General features: G+C 43.1%; 1 protein-coding gene across 1 annotated transcript in view; it reads right to left on the bottom strand.

Moving 5' to 3' along the window:
• The window catches only part of TM4SF4 (transmembrane 4 L six family member 4), a 28,153-nt gene extending 25,166 nt beyond the window's left edge, over nt 1-2,987 (bottom strand). The window contains exons 1-2 of the mRNA XM_047727570.1: nt 2,622-2,987; nt 1,425-1,514 (exon numbers count right to left, since the gene is read on the bottom strand). Of these exons, the coding sequence (XP_047583526.1) occupies nt 1,425-1,514; nt 2,622-2,795 (264 nt within the window). The 5' untranslated portion in view covers nt 2,796-2,987. The remainder of the gene's footprint in view (nt 1-1,424; nt 1,515-2,621) is intronic.
• Between the last annotated feature and the right edge of the window lie 18,813 nt (nt 2,988-21,800).

The following is a 21,800-nucleotide window of genomic DNA, read 5'->3' as shown; positions in this document are numbered from 1 at the left end:
CTCTGCCTACTTGTGATCTCTGTCAAATAAATAAATAAAATCTTTAAAAAAATGTAAGAACATTCTCTTTGAATGATCTTTGCACATAAAAAACTGTAATTGTATGCCCAGTACACTAGCTTCAGCCCGTCGTACGTGCTCAATCAATATTTTTTGATCAAACAAATATTTTTTGATTGAACAAATGAGCAAATACTAATGGGAAAGAAATGTTAGAAATGATTCTACTTTGGAACAGATGACTACACCTTTCCCTTTAGAAGTTAAGGCAATTTTGTATAACTCATTATTGGGGTTCCAAATCTCCTAGATAAACAATTGAGCCTTGGGGAGTTAGAGCAAGAACCAGCCTTATTCATTAGCCAGCCAGTAATTCCAGTTCATCCTTCTTCATTTTTGCCATACAGTGTACCCAAATTCTTAATATCTTTCTTTAAGTCACCTCCCTATTAACTTATATCCCCACTATGAGTGGTGCGCTAGAATCATTAACAAAGATAATACAGTATTACTGCATTTTTAGTTGATGTTGCTTCTGTTCTGGGAGCCTGAAACGTGTTCTTCCTTTGTTAGAAAGGGAAATTATGAGGGGTTTGGGATAGCTTATTTCCAGCAAAATTTGAGTTTCTCTTGCTCAAATCAAAAGGATTGAAGGAGAATTGACAAGAGAATGACTTTCTATGTTATTGAAAGGTACAGCACACCTGTGTGCCAGCAGAGCTTGTCCTGTATTTGGGAACTTCTGATCTAGTTCAACGTCCTTGTTTTATAGACCAGTAAAAGGGAGGCAGAGGGCAGTACAGTGACTTACCCAGGTGCAGAAATGGGACCTGACCCCACTTCCCAGGCTGGGACAGTGAGGCCAAATCTCTCTAGCTGACCTCCTGAAAGAGGCATGAAACAAGAAACAGAAGTCCTGAGGCAAAATCTGGGCACTGAGACAGTGAAACTGGCCATGGGGTAGATGGGGAATTTAGGGGGCTTTTGAGGAGGGGCTGTTATCATCTGTCATGCTGCCCCACTCCCTTTACATATGAGACGACTCAGGGCGGGAGAAGGGAAATGACTTGCCCAGGGTCTGGAGGCCTCTCAGTGGCAGAGGGAGAGCTACAGCCCTCACCCCTGCCTTCCATGCCTGCGTCCTTTACACAGCATGACTCCAGTTCTCTGGTGCTGACATCCCTGCCCCTTTGCAAAAGCTAAAAGGATGCTCATACCCTGTGAATATAAGGGCTATGGTAGTTTACATTTTATTATTACTGTTACTTTGCACATCAAGACGTCCATATTTCTCCATGCCCCAGTGCCCTCCGGAGCTGGTGACCGCCTGGGGCCGCTCACTTGGCCCCACACCCACGATGCCCAGCGAGGAGCGGTGCACCCTGGAGTCATTCCCGCGCGGGCGGCTGCCCCTGGCAACTTACCGCGAAGCGCTTCCCACAGCTCTCATTGCCACAGCACCCGCAGCAGTCATTGTTCTTCAGGCCCAAGAACACCAGCGCGGGGAAGATCATCTGCCGGAGAGAGAAGCACCTCTGTCGGGATCGGACCGGGGGAGGGAGAGCCTGTGCCTGCCTGGCTGCGGAGGCCTCACGTCCAAGCAGTCCAAGCCGTGGGACGGGGAGGCTGAAGGGCATGAACTTACAGAGCTCCACCGGGTAGTCAAGTGTGACTATCTAGGGTCCATAAGGCCTAACTGCAGCTTCGGTGAGGCCAGATTTCAAGATCTGACGCCCTGATTTGCCATTTACATGGTGGAGTAGGATAGCAGTAAGAAACTTTCCTCCGGGCACCTGGGTGGCTCAGTTCTGCCTTTGGCTCAGGTCATGATCCCAGGATCCTGGGTTCCCTGCTGGGGGAGGGGGGAAGCTTGGTTCTCCTTCTCCCACTCCCCCTGCTTGTGTTCCCTCTCTGTCTGTCTCTCTGTCAAATAAATAAAATCTTTAAAAGAAATAAAAAGAAATGTCCTCAATTGTTCTGAAAAGTGAGTCTCTAAACTCTACTGGAAAGGAGGGTTAAGTAGATCATTAGTGGATGAGTGGAAGAGAAATCCACCAACACCGGCTTATCTTGGTAGTTTTCAGTCCTTCAATTTCCCAGAAAGTGTGTGTCTACTGCCCCCAGCACTATCTTTTTTTTTTTTTTTTTAAAGATTTTATTTATTTGACAGAGAGAGATCACAAGTAGGCAGAGGGGCAAGGAGGGGGCGGTGCGGAGGAGGAAGCAGGCTCTCTGCCTAGCAGAGAGCGCAATGCGGGACTGGATCCCAGGACCCTGAGATCATGACCTGAGCTGAAGGCAGAGGCTTAACCCACTGAGCCACCCAGGCAACCCTCCCCAGCACTATCTTGTTAGAAGATAGAAACTATGTAGCCCTCAGTTTGGTTGGTGGGATTTAATTTATCCCTGAGAACTGCCAGCCCAATCTTGGGAATTCATAACTTAATAAATTTCGGGAGATGGACCTAATGGAGAAGGAAAAAAATAATAAGGCACTGACTTTTCAGCATGCAATGTTTGGGCTCTTGTTAGTAACTAAAGATCTTCTTGTTCGAAAAGTACCCAATTTTAAAAGGATTCCGCAAAAATCTTTGGCAGGATTTTAAAGCATCCCTACTCACCAAGACCCCGCTTCCTAATATTCCTCCGAAAAACCAGACCTCGTCAGAAAGGTGGTCTTTGTTGTCTATCACATTTCCTCCAGGAAAAAATAACAGGATGTTAGCCAAAAAGCCAAACAAGGCAAGGGGGATGAGGGTGCCCCCCAGGCACTTGGCGCAGCCTCCAGTGCACATGTTGGGGGAAGTATAATATAAGACTTCGATCAAAGGCACCTCACTGTCCCTTTCACAGGGTCTCTTCAAAGTTATCGGCGACAGCGTCCTAGCAATTGTCCCCAGTTCAATCCGTATTTTGGAGTGGAGAACCAAATCAGCCTGTGAGCTACGTCCTTGGAGTTGCTTCTGCTTCTCAAATGAGGCAGAACCTTGATGGTGAAGGACATTTATACATTCTCCCTGACCCGAAGTCTTTTTTTTTTTTGTACTCCATAAATGAGATTAAGGTCAGAGCAATAATTTTGCCATGGAGACCAATAACCTCTGTTAATAATCGACCAGCACAGGCAAGACACACATTGTTGCAATCGAACACAGGACTGGGACAAATAGCATTTTGAACTTCTGCACCTTTAATCTGACAATGCCCCTGCCCAGATATAGAAATATTTCTCCCAGGCTCTTTATAATCACTGGATAATTGAGTTACATCCTAAAATCATGTCTGGTGAGTGCATAATGGTCTACAGTGCGTGTCTTCTTCTTTTCTACTAAAAGCCTGGAATGCAAAAGAATTATCCTAAAGAGCTTCTGTTTCTCTCCATATAGAAGTAACAGTTTGATGGTCTCGTTGGGTATCACTGAGTTCAGCCCTATAGGGACTTCTTAAAGGATCAAACCAGAATGATTATTTTTTTTTAAAGATTTTATTTATTTATTTGACAGAGAGAGATCACAAGTAGACGGAGAGGAAGGCAGAGAGAGAGAGAGAGAGGGAAGCAGGCTTCCTGCTGAGCAGAGAGCCCGATGTGGGACTCGATCCCAGGACCCTGAGATCATGACCTGAGCCGAAGGCAGCGGCTTAACCCACTGAGCCACCCAGGCGCCCCCAGAATGATTATTAATTTTATTGCCTGACTGCTCTATTTCTGTACTTGTCACTTCATTGCATTTTATCTTCTTTGTTACCTGGTGTGATGGAATTAGCAAAAACAGTTTCCCCAATCAGCTTGTTCAGTCACATCCTCCACGCAGGAACCAAATCCTCTGTCTTCACAAATGGGAAGGGAAAGGGAGAAGAGTTTGGGGAGAGGAGAGGGAAGATACCAATAAATCTATCAAGCGGAGGCCAAGCAGATGAAGTTGGAAGAGCCCTCAGTGAGTACCGGGGGTTTTCAGAAATACTGGAAATTTCGCCAGTTGCCAGAGGCCTGGTTCAGTTACTCATTTGCTTTGTGTCACTTAAGAAGGCCTTGGCGGGGCGCCTGGGTGGCTCAGTGGGTTAAGCCTCTGTCTTCAGCTCAGGTCATGATCTCGGGGTCCTGGGATCAAGCCCCGCATCGGGCTCTCTGCTTTGTGGGGAGTCTGCTTCCCCCTGCCTCTCTGCCTGCCTCTCTGCCTACATGCGATCTCTCTCTCTCTGTCAAATAAATAAATAAAATATTTACAAAAAAAAAAAAAAAAACCTAAAAAAAAAAAAAAAAAAGGCGGCCTTGGTGGTGCCTAGACCCAGCTCTACAGTATGCAAGGAACAAGTTTGGTGCTGGTAGCTGCCGGACCGTGGGGTGGAAGAAGGAGCCTACTAGCTCTTCATGGAGAGTCTAGAGGTTAGATTTAAGAACAATAGGGAGAATTTTATAGAGGGCCGAATTTTAGCTAAATAAAAAGCAAGTAACATCGTGATCATGGTGGGAGCTCCCTGGCAGTGGAGCAGGGGGCTGCCTTCCCCCGAGGTTCAGGGGCTGTTGGCAAGGGAGGCTGTGGTCAGGACTCTGGAGAAGCTGGGCAGGATGGAAGCTGAGTTTCCTTCTAAAGATTCTTTGAATTGTGTATTGGTCGCTCTGTAAAGATCCTTTCTGAGATCTCAGGGTTGGGGTGAGGAGACAAACAGCAAATGTTTCTTGAGCACACATAATACACGAAGCACCAAGGAACACTTTCAATGCTTCTCAGCCTCCTGTGAGGAAGATGTCAGGCCCCTCTACAAGCGAAGATAACTCGGGTTCAGACAGATGAAGTACATTTTGCAAGGTCATTCCAGTGTAATAAAGCAAGGAGCTAAGATTATTAATCAAGAAAACATGTTGCCTAAACCGGGGTGTGGTCTCCCTCGTAGGTTTAGAAATTTAAAAAAGATGATCTTTTCAATATAAACAACAGAATGGCTCTATGTGCAAGTCTATGGAAAACCGTGGGACATACTTCCTTCTGAACAACAATTTTGATTTTTTTTCCCCTTAATACCAGTAAGTATTTATTTAGGTAAAAAAGTCAGATATAAAGACAAGCAGAAGGAAGAAAAGGCAAACCAACTGCATTCCCACCATCAGTGGGTGAGGACTGTCATCACCTTGCTGCTGGGCGCTTTCTGACACTCCAAGCAGGTGCAAATGAGCTTTGCTTATAAACCACCAGTTTTGACAGGGAGCCTTGAGAATAATCCCACAGAGGAAGATAAGGTTCTAGAAATGTAAGGCTTGAATTAATCATCATAGATGCCACCTTGAAGCTAGACAGCTCCCCACTGGGATCTGGACAACTTCTTTCTTTTGCCAGGGCCTTTGGCCCCTAGAATTTCCCATCATGTCATTTCAATAACACTGGTCAGCACAGCCCTGATGTCCTAGACTTTTCAGAATAGCAACTGGGGTTGCCAGCCTACACTATCAGAGAGAAGAGAAAGCAAAGGGTACTGTGCACCACACTTCAATTTCCTTCCACAATTTTTTTTCCAATAAAAATGAGATGGATTTTTTTTAAGGCGGGGAGGGACCAAGGGGAGTGGAGGGAGAATCTTAAGCAGACTCCATACCCAGCCGGGCTTGATCCCACGACCCTGAGATCAGGACCTGAGCAACATAAAGAGTCAGACCTTTTGTAGGCTGAGTCCTCCAAGCAACCCAAAATTAGAAGGATTTTTAATTTCTAAGAGTTTTGAGAAAGCAAGACTAATAAAACGCATGTTGGAACATCTAATAAACTTAACAGTAAGCCAAGGTAATTTTCTTACATAAGTTAACCCATTTATTGTAGACTAGTATTGTTTCAAATAGTGGACCTTCTACTGGTCTTTCAACTCTGCCATTCCTCTGATGGCTGACTCTATGGTGACAACAAAAGTAGTGTTGTAGGTCCAAGCACCACGGGTTACCATTTTCATTGCAGGAACCACAATGCCAGCTCCTCACAGCTCATGAAAATGTGAGGGTAAAAGGATGGTGAAAAGAAATTAAGAGACAAAGAGATGGGGGCAGGAGGGACACTGAGGATGATGTCCAACAGTGCTGATTTTATTCCACATCTTACAAGCATTTATAAGGCAGATCACAATAGAAGGAGTAACCACAAGTTCCTATAACAAATTTTACATTAACTACAAACAAATTTCGTGATGCCAGGTAGTCACGGCTCATGCCATTAGCTATTATTGATACAAGAAGTTATAATCAACCAGGGAGTGGATTATGGGAAGTACAGGAACAACAAGGACCAACTAATACAATCAACCAGGGAGTGCGTGTGGGAAGTCACATCGGTGAGCACACGACACATAGCACAGACCCTTTCTCAGTGCTACTCAAACTTTTCTGTCCGTAACCCTTTATTAAGGTATTTGGACTTAAAGGGAGACACAAGTCAGGGCCTGGTTTGGTCCTTGTCTCAAGCCTTATCATGGCCTCCAACATCTTTTCCTGTTGGTTTTGCCACAGAGGGAGCAAGTGTACTCTGGCATGGTGGCTTATTTCAAACTTCCTCACCATTTTCCTGAAGGGAGCACCATAACGGGTTGCAAACTAGGTCTCAGCCCAAAGAGTCCTTCCAGAATTTTTAAGAAGTTTTGATACATGAGTAACTGTGAGGGAGAAGGCTGAGGTCATTTATTTCCTGTGTGAAGAAGGGGAAACACTGACAGTCACTCTTCTGGAATGCTCTGGCCATCCAAAACCTGGAGGGTGACTAAGTCACTTATTGTTCAACTATTAATCGTGCCTTTAGACCTGCAAGCGGGAAGTGGAACACATAATCTGGAGAAAGGGTGGAAGTAGGGAAGGGAGGCAGGAAGGGGTGGGGGTCATCAACAGACTGCTCTAGGCACTAGGAAAAAAAAATGTTGAGATTCTGGCAATCGTTTTTGTGACTCCCACGCTTGATGGTTTGTTGCTTGCTCTCTGGCTAGCAGTGAAGCCCTTAAACCGAAAATGTTAGAGCCCTCTCTTTCAGATACAGCAAAGAGAAGGAAGCTGAGACTGAGCCCCATTTTGGATCCAGTCCTGTAAGAAGACCTCAGCAGTGAGAGCAGATAGCAGCTCTGGAAGGGACAGAAAGACAGTAGTGATCCTAACAGAAAGAAAAGAAGAAGGCAAGCATGATGGCCATTCTGATCGTCACCTTCTGTGATGCAGGCAGTCTGTTCCTGAGACAACGGGCACAGGAAGAGGAGTATTTTCCAGGGGACTCTGATCACCTGTGGGGGCACACATACTATCTAGGTGAAGTTTGCTACTGTTTCTCAGCCTGCTAAGCTTCTTTGCCCTACAAAGGATGAAGGTGCCACCAAGATGCCAATGCTGTCCTAATGAACCAAAAAAATTGGACTGACTTTCTGCCCTCAATGGGATCACAATCTCTTACCACAAGACGCAATAGAAATCATGCATAGGGTTTATAAAATTAACTGCTTCTTAGCGGAAGTGGAATAGGCTCTTCCATTTCTCTGAAAGTAGATCACTCTCATTTATTCAACTAGCACATCGGGGAGAAGATGAGGGGTCTCGACACCCATATTCAGGTGTCATAAAATTTAGTTCTCAATCTTTGCTTGCTTAGATTATTAGAACAGCTTCTTAAAAGTATTTCCAAGAGGAGGAAAAAGTAATAGAAAATAATAGTGGGCATTGCATGTAACAAGAATTAGGTCTATTTTATGAAACTTCTGTAACATGCATATAGATAACAGGTAATGATGCAACATGTTTTGTTTTCTAGAGGTCTCCGATGAATGAATAAAGGTCACAAAATAAGAATCAATGCAAATCTGATTGAATATGCTCTTGCCTGAAGTTTTCAGAAGCTTCCCATGGCCTTCATAGCTTAAACCCAAACCTCTCTGATTTGCCTTCCTGCCAAGTCAAGTTGACCGTCTTCTTACTTTCTTCTCTGCTCTCTTCACCTGCTTCCCTCTTCTCCACCTCCAGGACTCATCTCAGCTGTTGCTCCTTCCAAGAAGCCTCGCTTTACCAGAAAAGTGTTTCACAATCAAGACACGTCTGCACAAATCTAGATAATACCGAGCTAAATAGATTTCTGAGTGGCATAACTTTTTAGGGCTTTCAATTGGCAAATGCACTTATAATTACTGAAGGAAAGTTAGGAAATGCAGCATCCAGTCTCTCCAGAACTTTCAATGGGCCCAGAAAATAGTTTATCCTGAAGGACTAGGGTCCCCCACCACATCCTGGGGAGACTTGGAGCTTCTGCATTTCTCAAGTGTTTGTGAAGGAATCTGTGTTAGCAGGGAGAAGGTGAGTGGTCATTTGAGGGAAAGGAAGTGTAATAGAAGAGAAAGTTGCAGAGGGGATGAAGTGTAATTTGGCGGAGTTGGGTGTACTCTGCAGGTGGTGAGCTGGGAGCCGGGTTGGGACCCAGCTCAGCCTCTGTTGAATGGGAGATAGCTGACATGAAGGAAGGCCATAGCTAACCTTAGGTGGAATAGTAAACTCTAAAAACTCCAAAAGAGGCTACTGTCCTGGTTGAGATTGGACGATAAAAGGTCCAAAAGGCCTGGAGAATTAGATGACACGGAGTCCCCCTAAGACTTCTCCGTCTCAGAATCTGACGAGAGTTGTCACCCAAGCTTAACAGGAGCCAACTTTTACAGAGTCCTTGCTATGTGCCAGGCCTTGGTCTGAAGGCTTTACATTACCATTCATTTAATCCAATAAGGTTGGTATTGTAATTGTTGTCTCTACTTTAGAAGTGAGGAAACCAAAACATCAGTAAGTGTTGTTCTAGTTATCTGTCAATGTGTCATAAAGGACTTCAAACTTTTGTATTTGAAACAGTAATCATTTTATTATATATCATGATTTTGGAGGTCAGGAATCAACTGGGTGATTCTTCTGTCCCAGGTAGTGTTGATTGGGGTTGGTTGGTCTTACACAGTTGAGGTGTGCATTGCATGGGTCTATAAGGTCCATGAAGGGTCTGCTCACCTGCTAAGTGCCTTCATGGGAAGGGCTGTAAGGCTGGGCTTAGTGGGATCTCTGTCTTCCCCCTGTCATCTCAGGTTCTCCCTTCAGTCTCCATAGCAACATAGTCTGATTTTACCCAATGGCTTAAGGCTCCAAGAGATGAGGAGTGGAAGCTGCATCTCTTAAGGCCTGGGACAGGTCTACTTTTATCCTATCCCCTTGGTCAGAATCATCACAGAGTCCTATCCTCTTATAGTCAGTGGAAGGGGCATAGACCTCAACTGTCCATGAAAAGAGGACCAGAGACTTTGTGGCCATCTTTAACCTGCCAGGATGGTAGAGAGAGGATTTGAACTAGGAAGTCTGACTTCAGCGACTGTGTGTGTGAATGTGTGTTTAAGATTTTATTTATTTGAGAGAGAGAGAGAGTGAGAGTGAGAGACCACAGAGGGAGAGTGAGTGGGAGAAGCAGACTCTCCAATGAGCAGAGAGCTCAATGTGGGGCTCGATCCCAGGACCCTGAGATCCTAACTTGAGCTGAAAGCAGATGCTCAATTGAGCCATCTAGGAGTCCCAGAGACTGTGCTCTTAACTACTACACTATAAGGTCTCAATGACCCAAACTGGCATTGACTCTTCCATCAATATGGCAAAAGCTGTCTGCAAGTGTTTAGCTTCAAATGAAGGGCCTTTCTTAGCTACAAGCTGACACATCTGGGTAATTCCCTCTATTTTATACAGGTAGACATAGCCTGAGTGGAGATTTGGACTTCGGGATCTTACAGGTGCCATCAACACCTAGAAGTCAGTATCTCTGGTTGTTTTCACAATCAGAATGAGCAAATGCACACATGCGCTTCCTCCTGACTCAAAGGGGGTGCTGTGTAGCCCTCTCTGACATAGGCTTCAGTACAAAAGGGCGCAGCTTGACCTCTCCGAGAAGCATGAGCCTTAACTGATAAATCCATCCAAGAGATCTGCCCAAATATTGATTGGTTTTAGCGTTGTTCCATGTCTCTATGGTTATAGGTAGAAAATTAACTTTCAGCAGCGACTCAGCCTCCACGCACTCTCCATAAAGCGGATCATCGCTAACTGAGGGTCTTCATCCTCTTTTTAAAATGAAAATACTTCTCAAGTAGACTAAGTTTAGAAATTCATGTTACGGTTTTTAAAAGGCAGGGAACTTTCAACACATTAGTTCTTTTATATTTATACATCTGACTTTATACAATTATGTTATTCTTTTGGTCTGTGCCTTTGGATAGGTATTTCCCCAATAATTTTTAGTATTATATTTCTTCAGTCATATTTGCTGTTAAAAAAATTCACACACATATTAGAAAGCAAAAACAAAAACAGAAAGAAGAGAAGTGAAATTTGGAAAATTACACTGAGAGAAACTGGCCGAAAGCATTTGTCAGGTCAATGAGCTAAAATCATGTCAATTTTAGCTTCATACATTTATTCTTTTAGCATCTTTATTTCTCCTTTATGTATCAGGCACTGAGCTAGGCACTGGAGATATGTTAAATGGACAGAGCTGCTTAGAAGAGAAAGAGAGATACTAATAATACTAAGAATAGGAAACACATCTAGTACTTATTACATACCTACCAAATTATTTCTCATAGCAACTGTATAAAGAGGGTCCCATTATCAATCTGCATTTTGCTGATGAGGAAATCAGACACAGAGAGTAGCTTGGTCAAGATCTTACAATTAGTAACAAAAGCTAGGACTGGATCCCATGTAGCCTAGTGCTAAAACAAACAAAAAAGGTCTGTGCTCTCAACCCTGCTTCTTGTTAATCAGAGAGTGTCAGAACCTTGTAATAACCAACTGTGATCTGTGCCATGGCATTGAAGAAGCCATGGAAGTGTACATAGTAATAGCAGGATTCAGGTGGGGGAGGGAAGGCTCCTCTGGGAAGGTAATGCTCCTTTGAAACTTCGTTCATCGTCAGGAATAAATTTTAATAAAATTCTGTAGTTAATATTTCTTATACACTTGTTAGATTTAATTTCATCACTGACTCATTTTATCTTGACCAGGTCCCTCTGAGGTGGGTACAGTAACTGCTTTTTTTATGTAGGGGAGGGAACTGAGGGTCAGAGCGGTCTGGAGCTTGCTGAAGCCCATACAGCTAGGAAGCATCAAGTCAGCCTTTGAACCCAAGCCTGCACACTGCTCATCTTAATGAAAGGAAAAGGCAGTGCTGGGGAAAATGGGAACGTGCACGTTGTCGCACTGCCCAAAGATGCACGCATTGACTTTAAGGACTGATTTCAAACTGTAAAAGGATGAGCCAAGAGAGCAAAAAGTGTGGCTAAGACCAGATTCTGAGGTAGTGAAAACATTAAAACTAAGTTTTTTTCAGAGAGGGAGACAAACCATATGACACTCTTAATCTCAGGAAACAAACCGAGGGCTGCTGGAGGGGAGGGGTGTTGGGGGATGGTCTCTGCGGAGGGTATGTGCTATGGCGAGCGCTGTGACTTGTGTAAGACCGATGAATCACAGACCTGTACCCCTGAAGCCAATAATACATTATATGTTAGTTTAAAAAAATGTACTACAAAAAAACGTTTTTTGTTTGTTTGGTTTTTAAATGTTTTTAATCATGATATAGTAATATGTAACTTAAAACCCGCCATTTTAGCCACTGTTAAGTCGACAGCTCAGGGCTGTAAGTACATTCATATTATTGTGCAATCATCGTCACCATTTCCACAAATTTTCCATCATTAAAACGGAGTTTTAAAAGAGAGAACTTAGAGCGCTGATCATACCAGTGGGCTTTCGTGCAGGTTGGTTTTAACTTTCACACAATTTTTTTAGCATATTTTTTGAGCCCTTTTGTATTGAGCACAAGAATGCTAATTAAGAACAATCCATATTTGGGCGGATCTCTTAAGGGTGTAGGCAGTTGGTGTGATATGTGTTTACTCTGTGCTGATGTCGGCTGCCCTTCCCTGTCAGTCATGCGGTCCAGAACCGGAGTTCAAGGATAAATCTCACTCACTTGAAATCAAATGACCAGCTCCACATCACAGAAAGTCAAAGCTAAAGCACACTGTTTTCTCTTTCATAGACTTTGAAGACTGAACTATGATTGCAAAAAAAAAAATTTTTTTTTCGTATAAATTTCTTTTTTTTTAGTTTTTTTTAATTTAAATTTTATTATTATTTTTAAACATATAATATATTTTTATCCCCAGGGGTACAGGTCAGTGAATCTCCAGGTTTACACACCAAAAAAATTTTTTTAATAAAAAACAAAAACGAAAACAAAAAATCTTCCCACCTAACGATAGTGATTAAACCTAGAGGTACAGAATACATCCTAGAGGTCCTTGGATGTCTTCAGGGTACCCAGTAAGGCATGAGGTATATTGCAGAGACTCGGTATTCTTTTTTATTGAGATTAGCATTACTGCGATTACCTGTGTGCACATCGAAGCTTTTAGCAGAGTTACAGACCAGGGCATCTCGAACTTTAATGTGTATGTGAATCATCTGCTGTCTTGCTAAAGTGCAGATTCTGATTTAGAAGGTCTGGGGTGTGGCTTGAGATGCTGGATTTCTAACAAGTTTCCAGATGATGCTGGTGGTCCTATCCTAGGACTCCTGGGGTCCTAGGACCATACAGTGAGGCTGCACACAGTTATTAGTATCTTTCTTTGGGGCTAAATAGATGTTCTCCCTTTGACTTCCTACTGCCTTTGCCTTTTTTTTTTTTTTAAGATTTTATTTATTCATTTATTTGACAGAGACCACAAGTAGGCAGAGAGGCAGGCAGAGAGAGAGGAGGAAGCAGGCTCCCTGCTGAGCAGAGAGCCCGATGCGGGGCTCGATTCCAGGACCCTGAGATCATGACCTGAGCTGAAGGCAGCGGCTTAACCCACGGAGCCACCCAGGCGCCCCTGCCTTTGCCCTTTGTGGGGTACTTCAGACAGCTGCTACTTGCCCTAGTAAATTCTGTTCTTGAGACAGTCACCGCCAACTGGGGATTTCAGAAGGTTCTGGGACTGGAAGAGAACTCTCATCATTCTGGCTGGTACTGTTTTCTGCATGCTTTAAGGCAGTAGTTCTCAAAAGCTGAGCCCACTAAGAATTCATGCTGAAGTCCACAAGGAGGGCCCTCCTACTCAGCGGTCTGTCTTCCTGCCTTACACATGCACTCCCTACCGCATTCCGCCACTGTTGTTCCAACACTTTTCCACATTCTTCCGAGCACTGTCTTCTTCCCCTAAGCCCCACTCCTTTGCATCCTTTAATCTCTCCTCCCACTTTGTGGAAAAGAGGCCTCACTTTCTCCACCCATCTTCCTTTTAGGCTTACGGTATTTTTATGCCAACGCTCCCTCTTCAACCCGTATTTTATCCTTATGTGATTATCCATTTGTTTCTCTGATCTTTCTCATCAGAAAGTTAATTCCCTCACCAGTGCTTTTTCAAAAACACTTTGGAGGGGAAACTTGTATGGAACCTTGAATTAGAACTTGCAGTTCTATTGATTACACATGCCACGTGGCCCCGGGCAACTGGGAACACCGCTCTTATTTTGACCAATTGTTGAACAACCAAGTATTAAAACCAGTATTCATCCAAAACTGAGGCCAAAGCCAAAGACCGGCTTCATAAAATAAACACGAGGGATAGAAGGATGAATCTGAAACTTGGGATCAACAAACTTAATGATTATTGCAATTGCATTATTTGAACTTTTGGTAGGACATGACAAGTCTGAAGTTAGAAGTCTGGCGAGACCAGTAAGGACCCAACACTGCCCCCTGCCAGATTTCTGCTGCCCCAGCCAGGATGCTGCCCGTTTTGGACACTACATAGCTGCTTATTTTAACTGAAGCTGGTGGAGAAGCAAGACATAATAATAATAAAACACAAGGTAATACTTTTTTTCTTCATGCCATTTCTTTTTTCAAAATAAAGGTTATATAGCAATAAGGGATGCAAGGGAATATTTGATATATGCTAGCGTGAAATGATTACTATAGTCAAGCTAATTAACATATCATCCCCTCGCATAGTTACCTTTTTTTTTAAATCCTGAGAGCACTGAAATGTACTCTCTTTGCAAAATTCCCAGTATTCAGTACAGTCTTATTAACTATAGTCATCATAATGTCTGTTAGGTCTCTATTCTTCCTCCCTAACTGCAACATCTCCCCATTTTCTCCACTTCCCCAGCTCTTGGTAACCACCATGCTACTCTCTGCTTCTGTGTATTCAATATGTAGATCCTATGTACGAGTGAGATCATGCAGCTTTTTCTGTATCTGGCTTTTTTCATAAGCGCAATGTCCTCTGGGTTCATCCATGTTATTGTAAATGACAAGATCTTTTCCTTTTTTTTTTTTTAAAGATTTTATTTATTTATTTGAGAGAGAGACAGTGAGAGAGAGCATGAGCTAGGAGAAGGTCAGAGGGAGAAGCAGACTCCCCATGGAGCTGGGAGCCCGATGTGGGACTCGATCCCGGGATTCCGGGATCATGACCTGAGCGGAAGGCAGTCGTCCAACCAACTGAGCCACCCAGGCGTCCCGATCTTTTCCTTTTATAAAGCTGAATAATATCTCATTTTATGATACTTTTCCCCCCCGTCAAGATATGGAATCATAGCATTACCCTGTCTGGATGGAAGATGATTTATCACAGATGTCAATGTATGATTTTGGAGTTTCTCCTGCCCAACACATTTTGAAGGGGTTAAAGTTATTCTTATGCTTTTAATACATCCCCCTAATACGTAAAGAATTTCCAGATGAGACTTTTCCTTGAAAAGTATACGACTTAAATGGAATTTAAATAACCACAAGCAAAAGGCAATTCTGAAAGGTTATTTTATTTAATGTCATGGAGTTAGTATACCAGTCTGTTCCACCAAGACATGATTGCCTAAACTGGCAGTTGACTTCCCTATTGCTCTGTTTAGTAGTTCTTTTTTTTTTCTAATTTTTAAAGATTTTCTTTATTTATTTGTCAGAGAAGAGAGAGAGCACAAGCAGGGGCAGCAGAGGGAGAAGCAGGCTTCCCACTGAGCAGGGAGCCTGATGCAGGGCTTGATCCCAGGACTCGGGGATGATGACCTGAGCTGAAGGCAGACGCAGAAGTGACTGAGCCACCCATGCATCCCCTGTTTAGTAGTTAGTCATAATTGCTTTTGTATATAAGATAAGCAACTTTCACAATCACAATCATAGGTATTTTGACATTTCACCCTTAAAATCGTAAATATGTACATTTACATCTTAGCTGTCCAACAGACCGTGAATGAAACGAGCACATGAGGAGACTCCCCATTCTAAGTTACAGCTGGAATGTTTACCTTATCAGAAGTGAATGCAGAAGATATCTAAATGACAGGCCATGCTGTGGCAGACAGTTCTTTCTAAAGATGACTATGCCAATATGTATTCCATGCCCCATACTCTTCTCATAACCTGAGAAAGGTAAGTCAGACCTACGTTCCTTCCCCTTGAAACTGGTGAAGGTGACACTGAGGCCAGGTCATAAAAGACAATAGGACCTCTGCCTGGTTGTCTCTCTAGGGACTCTTGCCCTGGGATTCCGTCTCCTGTGTTGTGAGGAAGCCCCCCTGCAAACACTACGGCTAGCGACTCTGTGCAGTGCTCACAACCAGCATCTATGGCCAGACACCTGCTTGAAGAAGCTTTTGCTGATTCTGGGCCCATCTTCCAGCTGTGGCCCCAGATGTCATGAAGCAGAAACACCAGAAGCTATCCCTTTATGCTCTGAGTTCCTGACCCATAGAAAGTAAGAGATACAATATTATTGCTATAAACCACTAAGTTTTTCTTTTCTTTTTTATTATTTTTAAAGATTTTATTTATTTATTTGACAGCAAAAGAGCATGAGCAGGGGGAGGGGCAAAGGGAGAGGGAAAAGCAGGCTCCCTGCTGAGTAGGGAGCCTGATGTGGGGCTCGATCTCAGGACCCTGAGATCATGACCTGAGCCAAAGGCAGACGCTTAACCAAATGGACCACTGAGGTGCCCTTATTTTATATGTTTTTAAAAGGTTTTATCTATTTTAAGAGAAAGAGTGTGCATGTGCATGCGAGCACGAGCAGGGGGAGGGGCAGCGAGAGAGGGACAAGCAGATCCCTACTGAGTGGGGGGCCTGAGATGCCTCTCAATCCTAGGACCCAGAGATCATGACCCAAGCCGGAGTCAGACGCTTAACTTGACTGAGCCACCCAAGCACCCCTGAATTTTTTTTTTTTTTTTTTTAGTATAAGTATGTCCCATGCAGTTTCTGGGAGATACTCATACTAAACAATTACTTTTTGTTTACGCAAAATTTGGATTTAACTAGGCATCCCACTTTTTTATTTGCTACCTGGCCACCCGACCTGCAATATGAATTTCCGTTAAATCTGCACTCTCGCATTCACTGAATGCCTGGGACACTGGGGAGGCCACTCATGCAACCATGGACCCTGGTATTGAGCTCACCTAAGGCTGAGGACCAAGCAGAAAAACAAACTGTGGCTGGCTGCAGCTGGGACTGAACGTCCTTCCCCCGTGGCTCACAAGTTCTTTCTCATTCCCAGGCCCCTTTCTATGATTGTTTCAATTAGAGCTGACAAATGGCTATTTTTATTATTTTAAAAATTATTTAATAATTTTAAAAAATTATTAAATTTTGGCTATTAAAAAACTTTTTAAACAAAAAGAATATTCTGATTTTGGCTACTTTAAATTTTGGCTATTTTTAATTTTTATTTATTTATTTATTTATTTTATTTTTTATTTTTTAAAGATTTTATTTATTTATTTGACAGACAGAGATCACAAGTAGACAGAGAGGCAGGCAGAGAGAGAGAGGGAAGCAGGCTCCCCGATGCGGGACTCGATCCCAGGACCCTGAGATCATGACCTGAGCTGAAGGCAGAGGCTTAACCCACTAATTCACCCGGGCGTAAAAAAAAAAACTATTTTTAAATACAAAGAATGCTCTGAAAAAAATTACATCTTTACTTTTTATTTTTGTTTTACAGGCAACTGACCATCATGTATCTAAAGACTACTTGTGATGAAACTGCTGTTCATCTGTAGTCACACCATTAAATGAAGACTTTCTCTTTAAATTTCTATGTATGAACAAATATGATTGTGGGGCTCTGCATTTTAAAATGGTTCTTTTTCTGGGGCGCCTGGGTGGCTCAGTGGGTTAAGCCGCTGCCTTCGGCTCAGGTCATGATCTCAGGGTCCTGGGATCGAGTCCCGCATCGGGCTCTCTGCTCAGCAGGGAGCCTGCTTCCCTCTCTCTCTCTCTCTCTCTGCCTGCCTTTCTGTCTACTTGTGATCTCTCTCTGTCAAATAAATAAATAAAATCTTTAAAAAAAAAAGGTTCTTTTTCTTTAAAAAAAAATTTTTTTTTTCTTTCCAGTAAGGGAAAGCAAATGAAACGAGATGATGTCTAGGGATTTGCTTTAAAATAGTAAGGCACTGGCATGGCTGGGTGTAGAAACACACCGGCTTCGGCCAGGGCTGGGAATTTGGAGGCTGGAAAGTTCGTGATGGCTGCTTGGGGTTTGCTTAACTATTCTTTCTACTTTTATCCATGTTTGAAATTTTCCATGATAAAGAGTCAGAAGGAAGGAAGGGGGTGTATAAACATATAACATAGTTAAGACTATTTCATGTGGTAGAATCAGAGACTGATACAAGTGGAAAGTCATCTAGCCCAAACTGGTTATATTGTAGATGACATGAGGGAGGTCTGGTGACATAGTGACTAAATCAAGAGCCACACATGCAGTACTTGAACAGAGAAGCCTTTGAATTCCATGTCAGTGTTTCACACGGGTCACATTACATTGTATTCTTTAATCTCTCCTGTCTCATATATCATCATTTTACAATCATCAAATGTTTGGAAGCTATTTTTAAACAGTTGTGTTCCCTTGACTCTCAAAGGGAATGCATGAGTTCATTTTTCTTCTCTAGAGAAAGATTTAAGGATGTTTACCAGCACTTGAATGTAATATAATAAAACACACAGACACACAAATAATGAGTGATCAAAATGATCTCAAAGGAAAAGTGGGTTCAGAAACTCAAATAGTGGGGCACCTGGGTGGTTCAGTGGTTGGGCAACTGCCTTCAGCTCAGGTCATCATCCCAGGGTCCTGTGATGGAGCCCCGTGTTGGGCTCTTTGCTCAATGAGGGGCCTGCTTCTCCTTCTCCCTCTGCCTGCTCCTCCCCCTTCTTGTGCTCTCTCTCTCTCTGTGTCAAATAAATAAATAAAATATTTCTTAAAAAGGAACTCAAATAGAACAAGGACTAAAAATAGCAGTAGTCAACAAATTCATATACCCTAGAAAGCTGTAGGATTGTGAGAAAGAAGAAAGTTGCCCACAACATCCGGAATGGATTTGACTTTCGCAGCTAGATGTCAATGTTATTACAAGGTGGTCTGATGCTCATGGTGTCATTTTGTTCTCTTGTTGGACAGTCTTACAGACATCTGTATCAGATGAGGTCACTCTCAGACCATGGCTGAGAAAAAGCAAAGTCACTATATAACAAAAACTAATAAGCATTCCCCTTGCTCGCTGACTAGGTGACTCTCTAGTCTGACCTTCCTTCAGAGTAGACCTGTTGGGAGGTCCAACCGTAGAACTGCCTCCATTTTCTGACAATACAGAAGAAGCCCCTGCTGCTTTAGACCTTCCCCCAAATTACCCATGAAGCTTAAATTCTTTACTAGCTTCTTTCTGACTCCTTCTTACTGAGACACCCCAGGTTTCTCCATGTGTGTGTTCCCTTCACAGCAACCTGTAAAAAAAAGCCCCAACTTGTTCAAGGGATTCCCCGTGGTCTTTGTCCAAAAAACATTGATAAAAGCAAAGCCAATTATCTGATAGTGCCATTTCTTACATGAGACAATAAACAGTATCAATAGAATGCATATCTTTTGGGATGGCTGGGTGGCTCAGTTGGTTAAGCGTTTGCCTTCGGCTCAGGTCATGATCCCAGAGTCTTGGGATCAAGTCCCACATAGGGCTCTCTGCTCAGCAGGGAGCATGCTTCTCCCTCTTCCTCTGCCTGCTGTTCTCCCTGCTCGTGCATACTCATTCTCTCCCTTACAAATAAATAAATAAAATCTGAAAAAGAAAAAAGGAATGCATATCTTTTTGCTCCTTGGAGAGTGCATGTGGGTGTTCATTTGTGGAGTATTTGGGGAGGGCAGTAGTAAAGAAAGGCTAACTTTATGGTGCTTCCCTGTGTCAGTATCTTTCAGAGTGAAAATCACTAGTTACAGACAATTAAGAGTGCCCAGAGTATTTTCAGGTGTGATAATGTGTTTTGGTTGTGTGGTTTTTTTTTTTCTTTTTTTAAAGCACTTATCTTTTAGAGATAGACACTGAAATCCATCCAGGAGAGAAGAAAGGGGGTGGAGTTGTGGATGGGAAGACTGGTCATAATAATCAAAGCTGGGGGATGAGTATAACAGTTCATTATGGTGTTTTCTTTACCTTTAGAATTTTCCATAATGAAAAATAAGAATAAGAAGATTCCTGGGGTCCAATTGCCCATCTGTGTTTCCTGTTTGGGGAGCCCCAAGGCTAAATAAGGCTATGTCTAAATATGTTGAGAATCAGGGTATTGGAATTTAGTAGAGGATTCCAGAGTTATCTGTGGGTGTGGAAGTGAGGCAAGGACAGACTTTTTTTTTTAAATATTTATTTATTTATTTGACAGACAGAGATCACAAGTAGGCAGAGAGGCAGGCAGAGAGAGAGGAGGAAGCAGGCTCCCTGCTGAGCAGAGAGCCCGATGCGGGGCTTGATCCCAGGACCCTGGGATCATGACCTGAGCCGAAGGCAGAGGCTTTAACTCACTGAGCCACCCAGGTGCCCCAAGGACAGACTTTTGAAAGGTGTTGTCCAAAGGCATTTGGATTTTCAGGAAGATTTTAAGCCTAAAGGACTACAGCTGTAACATCCATCAGATAGGGTTGGGTAGCCAGGGATGAGGATGCAGGGAAGGAATGTGAGATGTGAGAACACAGCAAGAAGGTCTGGAATGGTAAGTGAGAGTTTAAACCTGGAAATATTCCTTTAGTCGAGCCTCGCATGCTTCAGGTCATATCTACTGCTGAGGTAGGGGTTCTGGAAGGTTACTTTGTACTGCTTGAGTCACAGACTCCAATCATTTCACTTTTCTTAAGTTGGATATCCAGATCTCTAAGGTCTGCCAGTTAAAAATGAAACAGTATGTTTCTGAAAATAAATTTAAAAATTTCTCTCCCTATGAATGGGTTTGCCTTCTTTTACCTCTAAATAGTTCTGGAAGGAAGGAACAATTCATTCATTCCAAAGATATTATTGAGCTCCTGGTATGTACAAGGCACAGACCTACATGCTGGAGATAAATGACACCGGACTCTACAGAGCTTAGGGTCTAACGAGGAAGAGAGAAATGAGTCCAACAATCTTTATTTTTTTAAAAGATTTTTATTTATTTATTTGACAGAAATCACAAGTAGGCAGGCAGGCAGATAGGGGAAGGAAAGCAGGCTCCCTGCCGAGCAGAAAGCCCGATGTGGGGCTCAATCCCAGGACCCTGGGTTCATGACCTGAGCTGAAGACAGAGGCTTTAACCCAACTGAGCCACCCAGGCGCCCAAGTCCAACAATCTTTTAAATGTAAAGATACAAATTAAGGTAAGTGTCTTGAAGAAGTACAAGGAGTTATTAAAGCCAATGACTTATTCTAGCTGGAAGAATTACCTGTATAAGTGAACTCTTCGGAAGCTGGGGTTACTGGGAAAATGGAAGGTTATAAGGCAGTGCCAGGGAAAGGGACTAAGAGCAGGCTGTCCATCTAACTGATCAAAAGCCTTGGTTTTTACTCTGAAAACAAGACAATGAGTGTAAAGTGACATGCTCACTTAGGGGATGAAATTGCGGGTATAGAGCACCTTGGTGGCTCAGTCGGTTAAGCATCTGCCTTCAGCTCAGGTCATGATCCCAGGGTCCTGGGATTGAGTCCCGCTTTAGGCTCCTTGTCAGCAGGGAGTCTGCTTCTCCCTCTCCCTCTCCCCTTGCTTGTATTCCCTCTCTCCCTGTCTCTCTCTTCATATCAAATATATAAATAAATAAAATCTTTAAAAATATTTGCAGATACAAACAGTCCTACAGTGACAAAACCATCTTAGCTGATAAAAAAATGTCCTGATCTGAGCCATTCACTGAATTTGTCCTTCACTGAGGAGTCAGTTGCAGTGATAGGATCGCAGAAGCCTGAGGCAGGTGGTGAATGATTCTTGTCACACACTTGGATGAAAAACTATCAGCAGAAAAGAATAAAATCATACACGTAAATATCTTGTGTTTTTATCCGCATGGAACTCCGGTATTAGATTCATGGGTAGCTTATCTCCAAAGATGTTCAACATCAACCAGTTCCTTCCCTTTGTGTGCATACGTGCTACTTGCCCATTGAGAAGTCCAGTCTGTTCCTCTTCCTTCAATCTGGGCTGCCATGTAGTAGATTTGTCACCAAAAAGTGTCAGAAGGGACTCTGGACCATTTCTAGGCTCAGGTTGTAAGATCACTGACAGCTTCTGCTTTCTTTTTCTTGGAACCATGAGCCACCCTATAAAAAGTCTAGCTAGACGCTCTACAAGAGAGAGGGGCCATGGAGAGCCACTGAGACACCAGAGGGGGGAGTGAGGAAACCATGTTGGACGCCCAGCCCAGACAAGCCTTCAGATGACGCAACTCTTCACTTACTCTTACTAAAAACAAGCCAGCCAGGTTGCCCCAACCCACAAAAC

This window comes from Lutra lutra, chromosome 1 (assembly GCF_902655055.1).
Source record: "Lutra lutra chromosome 1, mLutLut1.2, whole genome shotgun sequence".
In the NCBI taxonomy this organism is placed as follows: Eukaryota; Metazoa; Chordata; class Mammalia; order Carnivora; family Mustelidae; genus Lutra; species Lutra lutra.
The sequence above is the reverse complement of the archived record's forward strand: the minus strand, read 5'-3'. Positions and strand labels throughout refer to the sequence as shown.